At 46.0% G+C, this 20,063-nt stretch overlaps 2 protein-coding genes across 25 annotated transcripts in view; one reads left to right on the top strand and one right to left on the bottom strand.

Moving 5' to 3' along the window:
- mark2b (MAP/microtubule affinity-regulating kinase 2b) overlaps nucleotides 1–9,024 on the top strand; it is a 42,134-nt gene extending 33,110 nt beyond the window's left edge. For 12 of the 20 annotated variants that reach the window (XM_049029760.1, XM_049029770.1, XM_049029769.1 and 9 more), the window contains 3 exons: nucleotides 1,136–1,162; nucleotides 3,527–3,565; nucleotides 5,634–9,024. In XM_049029760.1, the coding sequence (XP_048885717.1) occupies nucleotides 1,136–1,162; nucleotides 3,527–3,565; nucleotides 5,634–6,069 (502 nt within the window). In that variant the 3' untranslated portion in view covers nucleotides 6,070–9,024. The remainder of the gene's footprint in view (nucleotides 1–1,135; nucleotides 1,163–3,526; nucleotides 3,566–5,633) is intronic. The other 8 variants (XM_049029763.1, XM_049029772.1, XM_049029779.1 and 5 more) reach the window with 5 other exon arrangements.
- A 391-nt stretch (nucleotides 9,025–9,415) lies between these two features.
- Nucleotides 9,416–16,844, bottom strand: rcor2 (REST corepressor 2). Of its 5 annotated transcripts, XM_049029782.1 has the most exons (14): nucleotides 16,753–16,844; nucleotides 16,477–16,522; nucleotides 15,012–15,138; nucleotides 14,093–14,221; nucleotides 13,891–13,971; nucleotides 13,733–13,785; nucleotides 12,782–12,943; nucleotides 12,365–12,489; nucleotides 12,205–12,271; nucleotides 11,809–12,051; nucleotides 11,494–11,571; nucleotides 11,335–11,392; nucleotides 10,983–11,200; nucleotides 9,416–10,633 (listed from the first exon to the last, which is right to left on the bottom strand). In XM_049029782.1, the coding sequence occupies exons 3-14, from the start codon at nucleotides 15,130–15,132 to the stop codon at nucleotides 10,289–10,291; spliced, it is 1,680 nt and encodes a 559-aa protein (XP_048885739.1). In that variant the 5' UTR covers nucleotides 15,133–15,138; nucleotides 16,477–16,522; nucleotides 16,753–16,844; the 3' UTR covers nucleotides 9,416–10,288. The 5 variants fall into 5 exon arrangements, with proteins under 5 accessions (XP_048885739.1, XP_048885743.1, XP_048885742.1 ...); XM_049029786.1 differs by having other exon boundaries at nucleotides 11,133–11,200; nucleotides 16,477–16,844; XM_049029785.1 differs by having other exon boundaries at nucleotides 14,165–14,221; nucleotides 16,477–16,840.
- Nucleotides 16,845–20,063: the final 3,219 nt, after the last annotated feature.

Genomic DNA, 20,063 nt, shown 5'->3' with positions numbered 1-20,063 from the left:
TAAAGTTAGAATCCTGGTGGTGAGGGGGACAAAAAAAAAAATCTTCACTTAAAACCTCCACTTTGAAGACGCCTCCGTGGTGACAGTTACCATGGTTACCTCTGAGCTATCACTTTCCCTAGGACCAAAAATACATCAGCGCTGGATGGGGACAGGGTGCCATATTGTTGCTCGTGCTGCTTGTGGAGCCTGTAGACACAACAGAGTGTGCGGATGGCCATAAGTGGTCCGTTTCGGGGCTGTTTTCATGGTGTATAAAACGCCATTCCATCAGAGGTGCCGGTTTGCCAGGTCGTCTGTCGGCTCGTCCTAAGGCAGCTATGACCGTGTTCCTACAACGAACCTCTTCCTGCCCTTTACTTTGCGCCCGGTTTGACCTTTGCTCTGCCTCTAAAGTCAGATGTGGCCCCAGTTTCCCAAGTGAAACTAGTATTGGATAGTCTATAGTATAGAAATGTAATTAAATAAATACTTACATGTGCTTTAAATCCAAGTGCACACTGGGTTTACAGTGTATTTTTTCATGGACTTCAGGAAACTGGGTTATTAAAATGCTGGTCTGATGCTGCTGGCCGCTGATGGAATAGAAGCCCATCGATCCCTGCAGAAGCATTTGTACTGGGAGGCTGTGTGCTCGTGACCTTCTGCGGTACAGGCTGGGTGGAGAAATGGCCTCGTGGTCAGGGGGCTGTAGAAACACACAACAGTTTGTATGGCTAAATGTATGTGTACTGAAGATCCTGTGTGTCGTCTATTTCAAAGGATGTGAGGACATTAACACGACATGATCCATTTCCCTGCAAGCTCCATCAGTCGTTCGGCTACCTTTCACCTGTGCACAGATGGGAATATCGTGAGGCTGCATGCTGGGCCCCCTCAGCAGCCCCACCCAGTTGTGGTTTTAAATACGGCATCCCGGCCGGTTACTGTACATTCCTGTATTGCCATGTATACCTCCTGTGTTCTGCAGGGCATTACATGTAGCGAGTTGGGCCAGAGAGCACGAGAGTAGCAGCTAAGAGTACATTCCCCCTAAGATGAACTTCTGCGTAAATACATATATATTTGCTGCATTGTTTGTGTGCACCTTTGTGTACATACATTCTTCTTTCTTTCTCCCCCCTTTTTTTTGTAGAAATCTCTCGTTCAGATTCCCCAGAAGGTAGGCAACGACCACGACCACGATCCCCTTCAGCTTCTGTTAATTTCTATATCTGGTGTTTCCATTTTTGCCTCTCTTGTCTTGAACCTTTTTTTTTTATTGTTCCTTTGTATTTATGGTCGTATTTCATTATTATTAGTCTATAATGACCATTGTGTTTTGCCGTCGGTGTGAATTGTTTGGCCAGTACTAACGCCCCCGTCCGTCCGTCCGTCCGTCCTTCACCACCTCGCCTGACTCACCCACTGGCAGCCTTCTCTCCATAACGCCCATCCTCCTTTCCTCTCGCTCCATCTGTCGGTGGCCATGGACCCAGCAGGCCACCTCTGTGTGGCCATGCGCCTCTCTCAGTGCATGTAAACAGGAATGTGTCCTTCACCTCCTCTGCTCATCCAGCTGCTCAGCTCCAGCACCGACAGTAAGAAAGGATGCATGCTATCCAAGGTGGTCCTTCTCTCCGTTAGACGGCTGCTCTCTCTGAGGCAGGGTGATGGAGCATCTCTTGGCTTAGTTTTTGCGGCCACCCTGTCATTGCATGTCACACTAGGAGTGTGATTTTCCTCAATCATTTTTAATAAAATGTAAACAGCAGATGTTTGCAGATGCAGGTCTGTGGTGAGGAGACTGCAGGACCATTAGTGGTCAGTGAGCAGATGGCTGGTGTGGAGCAGCCCTGGTCTTCTAAGTGGCCAGGAGGTGGAGACCAACCGGAGGGGATCTAATACTCTGTCCTGCATTGGGACTTGCACCATTTTCATGAACTAACATTCTCTCTGGTGGGAGGCCTGCTGGACTAAAGCCTTATACCCTAATGGACTGGTGTGCACCAGTTACTGGTGAATGAATGCGGTCTGAACAGGTACATGGACGTCATGACTTGGGCTGGGCAGGTGGCTGCCCCATCCTGGGGGGGGGGGGTGCCACACAGCTGTGTTCTCAGTCCTGCCTGTCACCCAAGCTACACGCCAACATGCTAAATAAAGGATTTGCCAGCAGACTGCAGTGTGGTCACGCTGCTCTGTCGGGGTGTGATAAATGTTATTATTTTTGCCTTAGCCCACATGTCGAATTCACCACCCAGAACCTGCCTCTTTCATAACCACTTACACCTCCGTACCTGTGGATTCCATTTGAAATGAATCGGGTGATTTTCATTTTATTTCCAGCTCACTGCATCTTTTATCTTTTTAAATTATTATTATATTTAAGACTGATATCTGTTTCAGTATGTTCTCTCGAATAGGTCTCTGCAGTAGTTCATTTAAGTGCTCTTTTTCCGTACACACTAGAGGGCGCTGTAGGGTTCATCGGGGCTGGGAAGTTTTTGTATTTTGTCTGAGAAATGTGCACCCTCTGGTGGTCACACATTAACTTCAATTTCAGTCATTAGGCTGAAATAATCCATGAAAAAGGTCGTTCATTCAACTGTAATTCCTGTTACTGTCATTCAGTCACTATCGCCTCATCAGTGACAGAATCTTTCCCCGTTTTTTTTAATTCTGCTTGGATTTTGTTTTTGATAGGACAATGCATTGGAGGTAAGGTAGCATATTTTTTGTCTAAAACTTGATTAGCAACATGCAAAGTAATTGCAATCAGTCTGTGTCTGGGTGGGTGGGGTTGGGAAGGTTGGACTGAGACCCAGAATTCAGGTTTCAGCGGGTGGACGTGAGAATAGATGTGTGTACACATACATTTCTGCTTGGTGTCAGTCTGCCCAAGTTGCCTCTGAAGATCAACTGGAGGTTTGGCCCGATGCGCTGTCACAGGAATTGTCGTGCCCCCCCCCCCCCCCCCCTTCATCAGTCCAGGTGTCTCTCTCCTCTGCACACGCTGTGCACCATTCGCTTCCCAGAGTGGTTCAAAAAGTGTGTGAACTTGTGGGGGGGGTGGGGGGTTATCAAGCGTTTCTAACATGTAAAAAAAAGAGTATACAGCTTGGACATGGGCAGTGGGTGCGGGCAAGTCGGGCAGCTTTAGCCTGCCCAGGTACGTGCATCCGGCTTACGGTGATGGGTTGGCCTTGGCTATGTCTGGCCCTTTGTTCCAGTTCTACATGTGTCACTTATCAGTGAGTGAGTTCTCTGTATATTTCCATTGACACAATGTCTGCCTCACTTTAATTAGACTGTGGGTGGGTGGGGGCCTGGTTCTGGAGGCCTTTCATGTGGGTCAGGATGGTTCAGCAGATTACAGACACCGCCTGATGATCTCATTAGTAATGTGAACAGTGTAGATGTGGAACTGCATGGGCTGGGGTAGCGGGGCACTGGTGCTTCGGGGTTGGTGGTGGAAGTGAATCAATAACTCAAGCGTCCAAAAAGCAGATCTGATGAGACTAAACTTGTGCCCCTTTTCTCCGAGGAGCCCGTATGAGGGAGAGGGTCGTGATGAGGGGAGCAGGTGAGCCATGCCACGTGACTTAATCAGCTACCATGTAGTCTTCAGTTCAATGCCTTGATTGGGCTAAAAGTTGATTGGCCTAGTAATCAACCATTGTGTGATCATCAAGGTTAAACAAATGCAAAAAAAAAACATTAATAGAATTCTATTGTGTGAATCATTTGATTGGTTAATATGTTGCTTTTGTGCTTTTTGTTAATCAACTCCTTAAGATGACAGACAGTGTATTTTTTAACATGGTATTGTCCTTTTCTACCATATTTCTAAACCTGCTGAGTTATAAGGTACCTGTGGGTGTAGTTTGCCTTCCCGTTTGTTGCTTCCTTTGCTTTTGGTGTTGTGGGTCTTTTGATGTATATTTCAGCAACTTAAAAAAGGTATGGCTTTATGGTGATTCGGGTCACTTTTGTCAGTATCTACTTGATAAGTACTGCATTGTACTGCTTGAAGTTCTCCCAACAAAACACAATCTAAAATGACACTCTAAAATAACTTCGAGTACTGGCCAGTAGTTTTAATGTTAAAAAGTTTAGTGTAAATAATGAGTTAAGATGTGTGTATAGAAACCTTTTTTACGTTCTGTAAGTAGGCGCTATAAAAATATGGTTAGCTCCCTGACAGAACATAATTTTATTGAACTTTTTATTGAAAATTTAATTTTACAAAAATATTAGTGGTGTGTGTGTAAGTCAGTAGAAGATAGAAGGCACCTTTTCCAGTTTGCTGCTCATAATGTTTATATCTTTAGTTGTTTTTTTTCCTTCCCTGTCTGGCCAGTTATTCGCCACAGGTTTCCGCCCCAACACACAGCACCCCTGTTGACGTGCGAGAGGGGAACACTAGGGCACACGGCCTCAGATGCACGTGTGTGCTGTCAGTTTTCATTGTGCGACGTCACACATGGGACAGAACACTAGCCACTTTGTTCCGCCTTTGGGTGACTGCACTGTTGTGAGAGGGAGGGGAATCCAGCTGTTTGACTCCCCCCCCCGGGGCCCGGGGCCTAGCCACCAGCGAGGGCTGATGTGCCACGCTATCAGTCTGACCCAGATCACAGATATAGTGCAAACTGTAGAATGCCCTAGTAAATCATTAGAGTATTATTGATGGGAGGGCTTTACTTTGAAGGGGATTTCAATTGGGGGGAAAAAATGATGGGAGTATTTAGAGGAAAGATTACTAGTTATGGTGGCAGCCATCATCTGTTTCGGATCCATCTAGAATGGAGGCTGTAGTTTCCCTTTACGCTTGCCAGCATTGCGCACTCAGCACCCTAATTATTTGCTTGCCTGCTGTCCACAAGTGTAAAGGTCCGCAGAATCAGTCTGAGCAGTGGGCCCTGCTGCAGTGGGCCCTGCTGCAGTGGGCCCTGCTGCAGTGAGCTTAACACCGTGTCCTGTTGCCCCTGCATGCTCTTAACCACACCTCGCATCACCGCTGCTCTCCTGTGCCGTAGCTGAGCCATTAAGGCCTTTGCACTAGGCCGGCTCGACTTAATTCTCTCTGCCGGATGTCTGGGTCTGCAGTGCGGACGCACACTGTTAATATGCCACCTGTTTTTCTTTTCGATTTGCACTTGAGCAAACATCTTAAGGAAGCATCTAAAGGATGAGATCCTGTGCTCCCTCAGAGGCTGGCCATGTTTTTGCTCGAGTTCTGAAATGTAGTCTTGAAGGGATTTTCTAGAGAATGTATTTTATTTTTATTTTTTGGCTGGTTAAGCCAAACTCTGATGCCCTTCGTAGTCGTTGGATCCCGCTTTGATGATCTGCAGTATTCTGCAGCAGTTACTGTGTGTATTTCCAGAGGGTAACGCAGTCTCATCTGGAGCAGAAACCTCTGCATCTTAGTCCTTACATTCATACACCCCCCATGCTGTCCCCATTCAATCAGCTCTCTCCACCCACCACTTCTCTTAAATCGTTCATTCCGCTGACGCTAATAATGCCCCTCTCTCCTTATTGTATGCCACTTTATTTGCCATCTTTTATGTATTTTCTGTGTGTTTGCCCTCGTGATCTTTCTCGCTTTGTGTTCTGACCTCTACCCTCTGTGCTCACCTCTTCAGGCCAATGCTGAGCACCACAGGGGACAAGAGTGAGAAGGTCCCAGGTGGCACTGTGGGCTCCATGGGAGACGAGAACAAGGACTCGCTCTCCTCCTCGCCCGTCCCCAGTGGTACACCACCCTCTAAGGACTCCAAACCCCGGTCACTGAGATTCACCTGGAGCATGAAGACCACATCTTCCATGGAGCCCGGCGAGATGATGAAGGAGATTCGCAAGGTGCTGGACTCCAACAACTGCGAGTACGAGCTGCGCGAGCGCTTCATGTTGCTGTGCGTGTCGGGTGACCCGTCACGGGATGACTTTGTGCAGTGGGAGATGGAGGTGTGCAAGCTGCCGCGCCTCTCGCTCAATGGCGTGCGCTTCAAGCGCATCTCTGGTACCTCCATCGCCTTCAAGAACATCGCCTCCAAGGTCGCCAATGAGCTGAAACTGTGATCGCTCTTGGGGGTACAACATAACCGGAGATGCGTCAAGTTTGACGACGACAACGTTGTGGAGTCGGGATTCTAATTGAAATGGAGACGACCCAGGAGAAGGAAACAGGCATAGAAATGGGGACACATGTGGACTGTGCACCAAGAACAGATCATCGGACTTGCAGGGCTGAGATTGTCATATAGGCTATATGGTGGGGGCTTAGATTTTGCAAGTGTTAGTCATTTGACGACAACTCCCTCCCAGTTAACGTCCGTCCCTAGATCGTGTTTTTTTTTTATGTATTTTTTTTATCTCCAAATTCATGAAAATGTATGACCATTTTTTTGGCCTGCTGTTTGTTTTTTATTTTTAAAGTCTCATACCTCTTTGTAGAGGACCGGGGCGAGGGAATGTTTTGCAGTACCTGGAACGTAACATGAGAGTCTCTTGACCTCTTGACAGTTTGTTTCATTTCGGTGCAAAATGGTGACCCATCTCCATGCAGAAGCGACAAACTCCCTGGCTTCCTGAGTGTACAGCACAGCTGCGTAGCACCCTGAGGGCAGCCCTCCTGTGGGCGCACCTGTCCACACCTGCTGTCTTAACACTAGAGTTCCATCCACTTCACTCCTTTTCTTCAGCCAGTTACATTTTTACTGCAGGGGTCAATTACGAGATGAACTGAACAAGGGCCAATTATGTAAAAATGGATGGATTGTACTTGTAACTGAGTTGCTGGTTGGTTTCAAGTTCTGCACTGGAATGAATCTGTTATTACTTTTCTGAAGAAAAAATAATTACTATAAGCAAGCTGAATGATCTTTTGTTTTGTGTGTGTTCAATTGTATCTCGTCTTTGTATAGAGAATGTAAACGGAACACGAGACTCCATCATGCCTCCCTCCAAGCCACCCGGAAGAGAGTATAAAATCTATCTATAAATATATAAATATCTACAAATCTATATATCACTGAAAAGGAAATGATTTAGTTTGTGTCATTTTAATTTGTGCATTTGAGAATGTGACTTGAACCATTGTTTTCCCTCCCAAAACACCCCCCACCCGCCTGACTGACAAAGAGAAAGTCCAAGTCCAAATGGAGAAAGTCCAAGAGAGAAACTGTCAAACCACAACTCCGCCCCCCCCCCCACGGCAGAGGGGTAAAAAGACTAGAGCTGTGGCAGTATCATACCTTATCATAAATATTGTTGCATTATTTTATTACTATCACCGTCGTCTTGACTGGAGGATTTGCTATGATGCATGCATGGGGTGATCCTGCTGTTTCTGTATTTACAACCAAATGGCTGTTTGCTTCAAACATCTTTCTCACAGTGATTCTGTATGTAATTGGGGGGGTCAGTCTTTAAAGTTGCTTATCTTAATTGACTACTGCTCATTCGTCTTGGTTTAGTGTATTATTCCTTTTTTGGTGTTTTTGTTCTTTATAAAGATATTCTTAGCACAGTAGAGGAGCTACACTGGTTTATTTAAGTTTGGCGGTGTCAGGTGTTGAACCTGACGTGAGAGTAGCTGTGTTAAACAGGACAGTGGGTCAGGTTGGGTGGGTGGGTGTGTGTGTGTGGTGGATGTAACCCTGCCCCCCCCTATCCCAGCAGCCCCTGCCCTCCCATGTCATCAGTATACACAAGACATGATTGATAGATGAGTGGCGTCTGAAGTAATCGAGTAACCAAAGGACGAAACCGTCAGTTCCCCATTGATTGTAATGGCTTAGTGCTCTACCTACTGGATTTATGGTGAGATTTGTCTGCGAGTGAAGTCGGGAGTCAGCACTGAGTCGCCGCAGAAGCTAGTGTCCAGGTTTTGACTTCGGTGTGGGAAGTATGGGTGCTCTGTCTGGATGCTCCTGTGCCTGTGGATGAGCACTCGGTGCTCCTCGTTCCCTTTTGCAACACAGAACTGTAAGTGATTGTCTTTAAAAAATAAATTCTGCAAAATCCCCTCCTATGTATACTGTTAGCTCTTCTCCATCGCACCCAGTGCTGCATTATTTTCGATAGCAGGAGCGGTTTAACCAGTTCTGAGTGCGAAGGTATAAGCTTCATACATGCCTGCTTAGACTGAGTGAGAGATGTACTGTGCTGATTTGCGTCATTAATGGTTATTGCAGAAAGAATCCCCTGCTGTGTCTGGGCCAGCCGGCTCACCGCATTCAGCACCGAGGCTTTCTGCGGTTCCACTTCCCTCTGCTCAGAGCGTGTGACCATTTCGGGTCCCTGTTCAAAACCTTTTCCAGTTCATTCAAATTCAGCTCCCGTTTGCAGCTCCCTCATCCTTTGGTATCAATTTCCAAGGATGACGGAGTTTGAGGCGATTGGCGTGTTGCTGTGTCACTGGGCCATAAAAAAAAAACCGATAACGTGAGAGACGGGGGTGCGTAGCGTGACTGGGGCACGATCTCTGCGTTTCCAGCCACTCTGAAGCTCACTGTTGGCCGTCATAGAGTTTCATCCTTACCCATGATCAGAATTACAGCTGATGAGTACGCATGTGTGTGTCGTGCACTTGGTGCGAATTGTGTAGTGTCTCCCCACTGCTGTGCAATGGGACTGTGGCACCCCCTCGTCAGCAGCCTCTCCAGTACTGTCTGGGTTCGGGGCTCCAATAATACAGGAAGGCAATGGTAATGAGAAGGTGCAGAGGCAGGAAAGGGTGGACGGTCTCAAACGCAAATGTGAACTGCTTCGGAGAACACCTGTGCACATCTGTATATTTTTGAGATTTTGTTTTTAATGAAACTTTTTCTGTCCAGATGATTTTGTTCAAGGTGCTGGGAATCCTATCTTTTTTCAGGGTTGATTTTTGTCACATTTTTTTCCATTGCTGTAATTTACAATTTTTTGTGTCACAAACTGCACAATTGGTGTGCCCAGGGTGGGACAATGTATTGTTTTTTTGTGAGGAAAATAATTCAATGATAGTAATAAACAAATGGCATTAAAACTAAACTTGTGTTCACCGTGTTTGCTAAAGGTTCCTAATTGAACAAAATGACGTATCACGTTAAACTCGGGGGCCGGGGTAAGCAGCCAATTCATTAATCGGCACCATTTCTCTCTCTCCAGCAGTGGCTTTTAAGCCACAATCCCCCCACCCCCAATCAGACTACCACCAGCACAACTGAGCCAGGTAATTAAGTATTTACTTAGCATTGTGACTGAGAGGGAGAGGGTAGTTAGGGGAATAGGATGTAATTTTCCCGTGTGTCAAAAATAGAATGGAGAACATGAACTCGGCTTGCAGATGGGATCACTGGCAGCATGTCAGTATCATAACCAAGACATCTGTCAAAAGTTCACGTGTCATCAGGTCCTTCACTATGCATTACTTTCCAACCACAACAATGCAAATTTAGCTTTATTCTATATATAAAAAGATCACAAACAATTCCAGTCTAACGTATACAATTCACATACACACCTTCACAAAAATGTAAAAAGGTAACTAATGCTGTATGCTTACTGCGATTCATCACATCAGTGTTTGACAGCAGAAGTGTTTGTGCATGATTGCGAGTTTAGTGTGTCAGTGTTTGGATCAGGTAGTAGAGTAGTGCTTTTGTTTATTCCTACATTATCTAAAAAAGGTAGAGAACGTTTCTAATGCCTTTTCCCCCAGTGCACTGGGAACGGCACAGAGCTACTTAATGTTTATCTAGATGAAACTGATCCTCCTTTCCTTTCACTTTGATTAACATCCCAACATTCACAGTGCTCCTCCGTCTCAGGAATCCTGCCCGCGGAAGGGTTCTGATGTTGCCATGGCAACAAGCGGAGGCCAATCCTGCCTTCTACAATCCAGTGTATACTTCTGTTTTCAGGTTTTTTTTTTTTTTTTGTTATTTTCACAGCAACGGGACAGTTAACGGAACCTGTGAACATATGGCTGCCGGGGGGGGGTGGGGGGGGGGTACAAGAAAAAACAAAAAAAGTGGGTGTGTTCCATTTGCCCCAGGCAGCAGTAATGGAAGTCTTAGCCGGGCCTGCAGCTATAGTTTGTCTTCATTGGAGGGGTGGGCAGCGGTTCAGAAGGACTTATGTGGTGCAGATCCTGGATGGCTGTGTTGTCCATGTGGGGGAAGAGGTAGAGGGATGACTATGCACTAGTTACCATAAGACCAATGTGTGTGATGGTCTGCTGTCACTCAAAATGCCCATCTCTATAATGGCCATGTGTAAACCCCCCCGCCCTCTCCTCACCCCCCCCCTCCCGTCAGTGAGAGTGTGAGGGTTCTACTTTTAGTCCCACCAGGGAGGGTGGTATCTGGGTGATCGTGGAGGGAGATGAACTGATGCTGGAGTTTCGGTGGAGGGTGGAGTTGATGGCAGGCCGAATGAGAGGTGGAGGGGGGTGGTTGTGAGGGGTGCGGGTTTGCAAGGGGCGAGTCTGCAGGGGAGGGGGCTGGCGGAGTAAGCTGGGAGTGGCTGGGGGAGGCCCAGGGCGCAGCAACGGGGGTGGTTGAGATAGAGGAGGTGGAGTTTGGTTGGAGTTTGAGTTGGTGTTGGTACTGCTGCCCATGGATGGAGGAGAAGGAAGGGGAGCGCCACTGATCCGCACCTGAGAGGAGAAGAGGAGGCACGCCTTTGGTCATCACTCATTATCCCATCAGCCAGTGTCAGTACGCTGCACTGAGACAAGGCATCCACTAAACATCTTTTGCAGCTTTTAATCTTTCACATAAAAAAGAAACCAACACTGTATAAATATTTGGCCACACGGCTCAAAAAACAGTCCAGAAAGCTACTAAAAATAACCACAAAATCTCTTGGGTAACCCTCACTACATACTGTTCAGAAATTCAAACAGATATGCTAATCATTAATGTTAATTAAGTCCATCATTCAAGAACCTAGTGACAGTTACATTAATTCAAGGTCTACAGCATATACACCCCCTCCATTAATACCTCCTCATCCTCAGTGCTCCCCAACACCCCTCCTGCCGCTCCCTTGGCCTCCTCGGTGGTCCCGGCCTGCACCTCCTGCTCTGCCTGCCACTCCCGCAGCACCTCGTCCAGATTGAAACGCCGCCGGTAGCTGGCGAAGAAGGAGCTCACCTGGGACGCCGTCTTGTTCCCGATGACCTCGGCGATGGCTGCCAGGTCTTTGCCGTAACGTCTGATAGCTGCGGACGGGCAGAATCACACTGTCTGTGTCCTCCGCTGGCAGAGCTCATTCCACCACCTTCCGTCTTGTTCTTTTGCCACCCCGCTACGCCCCCCCCCCCCCACCCCCACATCTGCAGGCAGCAAGCCCTACCCTGCACAGCCAGCAGCTGCTCCTCCGTAGCCCAGCGGGAGTTAATCTTGGGGGTTGGCTGCAGACAGAGGAAGCCTGTAAGATGGTACCTGCTCTGCTTCAACTACTCTACTGTAATACGGCCCTTTTCCTCTCTGCTTCTGGGGAGTGCTGGGCTACCTCGCATGGCCGCAGGGCGTCGATTCCTCCTTCCAGTCCTTGCTTGAGGCTGCTGTTAACCTGCTTGATGCTCTGCACCTGAGAACCAGTGAGGGGGGGGGGTGGGGTTGCGTGTCAAATATAATCCTTTGTCCACGATATACATCAGAAAGAGGCATGCAGACAGAATGACAGGAGATATGAAGCTGGTGAAACAATCATGCAAAATAAGGAACTTCTGCGTGAGGCGTTTCTCTCCCACACAGCCAGGGTCAACTTTCAGCTTGGCTATGACAGCCCCCCCCCCACCTCGTGTTCACAGGAGTAGGAAACTACCTGTCTCTTTAAAGACACCAGCTGCATGTCCAGCTGCCTGAGGGACACAGTCCCCGTCTCGGGGGACGTAGACAGGCATGTGATATCTTCCTGGATCAGGTACATTCCTTTTGGGGGACGTCGACGAGCCCGGAGAGGATGATGTCGGTACTGTGACCCCTGGTTCTCCTTTCTAACTGGACCACACCTTCCAGAACTCCCCTTCTCCCCTCCCCCTCCACTGCTGGTACTCTGCTTCGGAGCCTGGACAAAGAAATGGCAGCAAACACCCACCCCCCCTCTGAAATCAGCATTTCTGAAGTCATGACCAGCAGGTGACGGAAAAACTTTTCAAAATCTTTATATGTCAGTTAGTGTACAAGCGCAGTGCACAACTAATGTGAAACAACACAGTACCTCTTTTTTAGTGTCCACTTCAAAGTCGCTGTCGCTCCCTGCATCTCCTTCTTCCATCTCATCATTACTGAAAAGACAAAACAACCTGACGAATGTGCCCCCCATCTTTGCCAAATGTGCCCCCACCTCTGCTCCAGCAGCCAGTGTCCCGCTGCCTCACCTGTCGTCCTTCTCCCTCTTGCTCACCAGCCGTCGGGCCTGTCTGTCCATCACGCTGGTACGGGTCCTTGTTTTCTTCCAAGAGTAATAGTACTTCACTAAGCTTGAGATCAGCTTGTCCGGCAGCTGGAAACCAGTGACAAAGATAGTGGAATCCTGCCAGCCCAGATATTAAGCCCTGCTTTAAATCACCCAAGGCAGTAATAATTTAGACTGTTTGTCAGGGAGCCGGGAGGGAGCAAACGTGTGGACCGTCTGTGGGACAGGGATGTGGGACCGGGATGTGGGACCGGGATGTGGGACCGGGATGTGGGACACTGATCTAATGTTTTAATATTATTTATGGAAGCTAGACTTCGGTTGTAGATCACATTTTAGGGAGTGGGATCCGGATTCATTTCATCGCTCCGCTCCTCACCATCTGCTGGATTCGGTGGAAGCTCTTGCCATGGAAGCTGAAGGCCTGCTCGAACAGCACCTTGTCCTCCACTGTCCACTCCTCTGGGAAGGGTGTGAAGTTGGCCAGATCAGCCAGGGACTTCTCCACATCATGCTTGTGCCAAAGCAGCATTCCCAAGGCCTGAGGTCAAGGAGGAGGACATTTATTATAACAATGAAAGGCGAATGTCATTCCTGCAGTGACATACCAACTCTGGCCGCCATTTGATATTTAGGGTTAGCATGAACACACTACCCTGCAAGCAGCTGGAAGACAGATGGATGAACAAGCTACTACTTCTTCCATCAATGTGGGTCAATGCATGCGGTAGTATATGCTATATATACTGCAAACATGAATGGCACAATCTGTACACCCAATACCCTGAACTGTTTTATTCCAGCCATACGACCAACAGTAAGTTTATCAGTACAGTCCAATTCAGATGATGCTGGTTCTAATACTTGCAGTGGAAACGGAAGGACAAATCGGACCCACTTTCCAGTCTAGTTCCGTATTATTTTGGCTCGGTATAATAGTGAAATAACAGCTTAAGATCTGCCAATAGATCATGTCTGGTTTATATGATGAGCAATACATCAGTGCAGACATTTTTATGAAACGGGTCTTTTAAAAGGCACCCCCCCCTCACCCCTCTTTACTGTCGTGATTTCTGGTTCTCAAGGATAACACACAAGCACTTTGCATGTCCATCTGCAACTCACTGGACACATGAATACCTAGTTTTAATCCTTCAAAGACCTTTAGCCATTGATTCCAATCAACAATGCAGTTGGCTCAGGGACCCCCACACACACAAACAAACATGTGGACACAGTCACTTACTGCAGCCTGCATTCTATCTAGGGACATCTACGGTGCAGCGTGTGGCATTACTTCGGCAGAAGGTACATTATCAGGAGACCTTACCTGTTCCATGTTGTATCCATGTCTCTCCTTCGCCATCAGAATATATTCATCCACTGAGGGAAAAACACATGATGATGAGTGCCAATGCACAGCATGTTAACTGACGTTTAAGTCTTTCTCATAAGAAGCCCTTGGAGTGAGGTGGGACAGCCTCTTACACTTTGCATCAGATACCACGGAGCTGGGGGACCAGACTAACATGCTCCTCTGATCCTTTCCACTGAGGCGAGCAGGATTGTCTGTGAACACAAATCCCTCATTTTTACGTTCCGTCAACAAATGAAAGCACAATTGTGCTACTTTTTTTTTTAAACAAATAAACGTAGCACTGTGTCACAAACCATCTCGGACGGCACTAACCTGTATCTGTTTCACCATTACACTTTGTTGCACTAACCCACCCCCCTGCGCTCCGCTCAAAGAGATCTTTACCAGGTTTGAATTCTGGAATCTGAGCTTGATAGTCCCCTCCAACTCGAATCATGCTGTCTGTGGAGACAGAATCAGAGGGCAAAGAGTACTGTGTCTACAGCCAGAAAATAAACAGGGAGAGAAATGCTTACAATGAACAAAGTGAATAGCCTACTAGCTAAAAATGATACACGAGTCCTACATAATTGTGAGTGCACAGCTTAATAGAAACAATTCAGCAAATCTGTGGGACAAATTTGGTACTTTAGTGTGGCAATGTGTCAATTCTTAAGGCTGTATAGAATTACACATGTGCAGAAAGTTGAGAAGCATGATTAACTTCCCTCAGATCCTGAGCGCCACTCCACCTCCGCTACGGATCTCGCCAGAAAGTCTGCTCGACTCTTCCGGCATTTTCATATTGTCATTTGATACAATGGAAACGTTCTGCCGACTCACGATTCTACATGACAGTTAAACCTACAGAACGAAATGCTATGAGGTATAGATACAAACAGCAAGTGTAGTGCAGTAAGGTGTAAAACATGTATAGTAAACACAGAGTAGTAGATGATGCAACTGTTGTGTAATTTTACAGTCAGACGAGCACCAATCAAACATTCTGCATGATGTCATATGCATAAAAACGACAAAAGCATGCAAAGCCTACAGTACCTGTGTTGGGCCAAAAATAGGAATGTCACAGTAAAAGTAGTATAGATAATAAATGCAGACATGACTGTAGATGTTGGGTAGTACCAGGCAAAAAGGCAACTGCTGAGTGGTGGGACAGTGATATAAAGTAAGCTGTGCTTGCAATCCCACGTAAGCATGTACGGCCCCCACGTAAGCATGTATGGAACCAAACCGTGTGTGTGTTCCTCGCCACTGCTGTCCTCCTCAGAATGCTGGCTGTTGCCATTGGTAACACTCTTAGCTCTGCTTCGAGACAGAACACCTGACCCACTCTTCTCCATTACTGACGGCATGGCTTCCTGACACCAACACAAAGACAGACATCATTACATTAGACATCCTGTATGTGATTCATACACACGTCAGCAACTATTCGTTCTACTAAATTTGTAGGGCGCCTGAAAGAATAGTGACTCAAAGTTTGTACTACACCGTCTGATCATACTTAAAGTATGTAACGGTGACAGCCCATGACGAAACCACTGTGCCTATCGAGACCACAGCTGCCTAACAAACTCTGGACTGTAGCAATATTTACTACAAACCCATCACTTTTAAGCCACATAACGTCACTCATTGCACAACGCGGCCGTGTTTCACATGTCATCCTCTCATCTGTAGCAGATACTTTTTCAGACGGAAAGCAAATCCCCAGTGTACAAATTACACGTTTCCCCAGGGCGTCCTCGTCGGACACAGTGGTTATGCGCATGATTATTTGCAGGTTATCCGTAAACGCAAAAGGATTTAAACATTCGCTTCAGTGGACCGGACCAGAAGACACATAAAGGGGGTGTTAGCCAGCAGCACGTGGAATCCGTGCACAAGCCAACTTTTCCTAATACTGGCTCCCCTTCAGAATAGATTTACTGATCATATTAGCTGTCCACAATCTGTAACACGACTCAAATGCGTGCCCGACGACGAATCCATGATCTTTAGCTAAACTGCACGATGTAACCTCGTGTTTTGGTCCAACTTCATAACATGGTTTGGACGTTACCGTCTGACGGTCTTAACTACTTCTGATCTAATTCATTCAACTCCAGACGCCGGTCATTGAAACCCATCCTATAAATGAGTGTTAATCCACACCTTTAACAGCCAAACTGTTACAGTTTTTAAATTTATATATAAACACACGAACCTCAATAAAGATACGTGGCGGGTCTATAAATCGTTACGAGATCACTGTTATTTTGACTCCGTTTTATTTGTTTATGCTCAATATTAATTTGTTTGTAAAAGTTACGCCACACGCACCCCCCGCGCGCGCTCCCATCGGCCGCGATCCGACTTTATTCGCCGATCTAGGCGGGGGGGCGACGTGCCATTCAAAGGGGGGTGTCCTGTTCGCATCCCAACACTTGTGCTGCCTCAATCAAGTCCGGGCACCCCCTCCAACCCTAAATCTATCTTGCTTTCATCTACTCCCACGTTTCGCTTCTTGCAATTAACACTTTTATTTCCCCCTTTCGTCCTTATGTATTATTCTGTGAAATTCCATAAAACACAACAAAATTATTGTAAAAGGATCGAACGAGCCAACGTGGGTCTGGACCGGCCCGGCAGTTAAATAAATATATAAATAAATTGCCAGATGGATAAATAGTTAATTAATAAACAGAAAAAATCACCTTTCTTTAACGATGCCTCTCCGTTATGTCTTCGTCCAGTGGCAACCTGCAAAGTTTATATTCTTTTGTTTTACCCCTAAGTCCAATTCTCTTTATTACAGTTTGCGTTGTAGCCAGCTAGCTAGTTCGTAGCTCCCTAGCAAGCAAGCTGACTCTTTTATTTAAAACTTGCCTATACCAGTAATCGTACTTGTTTCACGAGAACACAAAGCGAGCTACCATTCAATTTTAAAACATGAAGTACATACAATTACAAACTAAATTTCTCTCACACACCTCCCACACTCATACAATGAAATCGGTTGTATAGTTTGTGTCTATCTGTGTGTGCCGGGTAGCCTCAGCACTCCCACTTTCATACATTAAATCCGCCCCCACCGCCTGATTGCCTCAACTAACTTCGATGTCAAAAAAGTAGTCCCTCATAGCAGCATCCATACGGCTTTATTTATATCTATATGGGATCCGTAGTACTTGCATTTATTTAAAACATGGGTATTTTGTCTACAATTGTGCTTCTGTATCAGTCATTGTCACATTCCATGTACTTATTTTCCGAACAGACATTTAACATGCATGATGGGTAGGACTCTAATGACGGACTGGAGCGTCTGAACAGTAATTGAATACCAATACGGCAAACATTAGTGGGAGATTGGGAGAAAAGTTGACGGCAGGGAGTAAAATTAGCAGCTTTCCCTGGATGGGAGCTACTTTCCTATGTGAATGCGAAGGGATTTATCAGCTGCCCGTCGCGGTGGTGAGGTCGCCCACACTTGCGATGATATATGAAAGAAAAGAGGTAATCAAAGTAATTACAGCCCGATGTCTGCGGAATTACTGCTGCATCAGTTTCAGCCTTTACGTGTTTCGCCAGTTCATTTACACGCAATGAAGACAAAATGTAACGGATAGGAATAGTTGCCTGTGAAACGGCGTATGCGTTAAAGACAAAACCAAAGTATTACACATACAGTGTAACCAACGATGTATGTAAATCTCAGTGATTTGGGTTAATACAAGTACGACTAAACCAGAAAGTCACGTAGATCCAAGCACATCATATATACTGTAGTAGCTAATCACTCTGTATATGATGATTAGTTGCTTAAAAACGGAAAGGCCCGGGAATTAGGCTAACCTCCTTTAATTTCGTAATATATATATATATATATATATATATATATATATATATATATATATATATATATATATATATATATAATTTGTTTATTTTTCTAGCTTGGTACCTCCCACCTTCCCGCAATCATTGTCTGCTGCGCTGTGCCCTCCATCCTCACGCAGCTTCTCCCCCTTGCCATCCCCCCCTTGCCTTCCCCCCTTGCCTTCCCCTCCTTGCTTTCCCCCCTTGCCTTCCCCTCCTTGCTTTCCCCCCTTGCCTTCTCACTCTTGCCTTCCTCCCCTTGCCTTCCCCGCCTTGCCATCCTCACGCAGTTTCTCCTCCCTTGCCTCCCACCCTTGCTTCCCCCCTTGCCTTCTTCCCCTTAATTCCCCCCCCCTTGCCTTCCTCCCCCTCCCTGACTACGCTTCCTTACCACCTTCCATCACTGCTCAAAGGCCCTGTAGTTTACCTTCCCATAATTCGCTCCGCTCAGTAAGACGACACATAATTTCAACAGCTGTCTATTTAACAAGAAAAGGACATTCATTAAGTACATTTCTTTGGTATTCCTGTTATGTGTGACATATGGTGTACGCCATTTTTTGGAATTTTGTCTCCATTACTTTTTTCTGCAGTAGACGCATAGATTATGCTAAAACCTGACAATAATTACGTACCATAAAACGATCTGGGAAACTGATTTTACTCGACCTAGATGCATTACTTTAAAGTTATCTAGCAAAGAGACACGGGGCGGGGCTGTGGTTCCCCCGGCGGAGAACTCGGTGACCCCTCAGCTCCTCCGAAATGCCACCTCCTCGTCCCCAGACAAAGAGCCTGGGGGGGGGGGGGGGGGGGCTTCAGGCGGGCCATCTGCGTGTAGATCGGCGCTGTGTTTGTCTCACACAGGACCGATTCATTGTTTGAGGGAAACACACACGCACTGCGGAGGGCACTGACAATTAATCACAAGAGCAAAACTAAAATCTCAGCTACAACTCAATTTAACTAATGTGCCGATGTCACTTTAAAGTCGATTTTCCGGCAAATAAACGTCGATGTATTAAAAGAGTCAACTGATACCTGGTCAGTGCGTGACATACAGTGATGCATCATAACGGATTCTTGGCTTATTTGTTATCTTGCACAATGGAAACGGCCATCTGGTGGATATAGGTAATACTACATACAAAGTTTACCTCCGAGTGTCATTGCGTTATATCGAGTGAGAGCCGTACAAGATGTTTGGTCAGTCTACATAGACTGGGACTACAATCATGGAGTATTCTTCAAATGAGAATTTTTATATTGGATATATATGGAACTGTTGATCGCCAAGCAGTGATAAAATATCTAATCTACAAATAATATTTATTATTCCAAAATGTCATGTATTCAATTTGAAATACAATGCCATGGATTTTTCCATTCATACATTAGGCCAGTACATTATATAAATGTATATAACATATACTACGTATTGTTGATGTCCTCGACTATAACAAATAAATGTTTTTAATAACCGGATTAAAATGTCTTGTATTACAAATGTCTTGTATTTAATCATCAGTTATCAAACAAAAATGTCATTGTTTTACTTACCTCCTGTACAACCGGGACTATCAGGTTAGCTGCAGTTAAAAGTTTAACACAAATTTAAACCGGAACAAGCCATTGCCTGTTTTCTCAGAGGCTGCAGAAAGTAAGTGCGTATCAAATGAGATGCTGTCAGAATGACAATGTGTTCCACAGACGGCCCACCAGACCCTATCCCATCTAATCCCCTACTCCACCCACACCCCTCAACCTACACCAGGCTTGGGAGGTCTCCATTTTATTTCATGCTGTCCATACGTTATGCTTGAGGCATCTTGATGGTATTTCAGAAGCATCTTGATGGCAAGAGGAAGTAAAATCTGCCTAATGATGATACTGTAGGAGTATTACTGTACCTAACCTGATTTCACCAAGTTTACCACGGACTGCCGGCAATATATTTCACTGGACTTCAACGGAAAAAAAAAATATTTTAAACTTTTTTAGCAAATGCAGAAATTCTTCTCACGCCCCACGTTTTCACCGAACTGTGCAAACAGTGAAAAAGATCCTTGAAAGACCTATAGAATAAAGCCTACTGTGTTCTGCAAACGCCCTTTCTGCCCTTTGCTGCCACCTACCACTGCTGGCACCTGCACTGCCAGTTTTCGGAGGATTTGTTTCAAAATGAACTCAGGTGTATCCATGTAATGTTTTTTTTTTGTGAAGTGGTAATACGATAATTCATAAGACCATCAAATACTTTTGGAGTTATGTTCACAGGGTCAAACGTCTCCTGAGGTCACCCTTTCCGTTGCTGCCACTAAACAGTGTTGCTTTGATTTTCATGCAATTTCTCTCAAAGTTTGATCAGGTCCAGATACCCATTCATACAATATGTCTGCAAAGTTTTTTTAAAGACCCATTA

The sequence above is a fragment of the Brienomyrus brachyistius genome, chromosome 10 (assembly GCF_023856365.1).
Source record: "Brienomyrus brachyistius isolate T26 chromosome 10, BBRACH_0.4, whole genome shotgun sequence".
Taxonomy (NCBI): domain Eukaryota; kingdom Metazoa; phylum Chordata; class Actinopteri; order Osteoglossiformes; family Mormyridae; genus Brienomyrus; species Brienomyrus brachyistius.
Note: the sequence above shows the minus strand (reverse complement) of the source record. Positions and strands in the feature narration are given on the sequence as shown.

Excerpts from the sequence above, each read along its gene's own strand:
- rcor2 (XM_049029782.1), bottom strand. The coding sequence starts at position 15,132 with ATGCCGTCAGTAATGGAGAAGAGTGGGTCAGGTGTTCTGTCTCGAAGC. Across the intron at positions 12,944-13,732 it reads ATGGATACAACATGGAACAG|GCCTTGGGAATGCTGCTTTG; the intron begins GTAAGGTCTCCT and ends CCTTGACCTCAG. Across the intron at positions 11,393-11,493 it reads ACGCCCTGCGGCCATGCGAG|CCAACCCCCAAGATTAACTC; the intron begins GTAGCCCAGCAC and ends CTCTGTCTGCAG.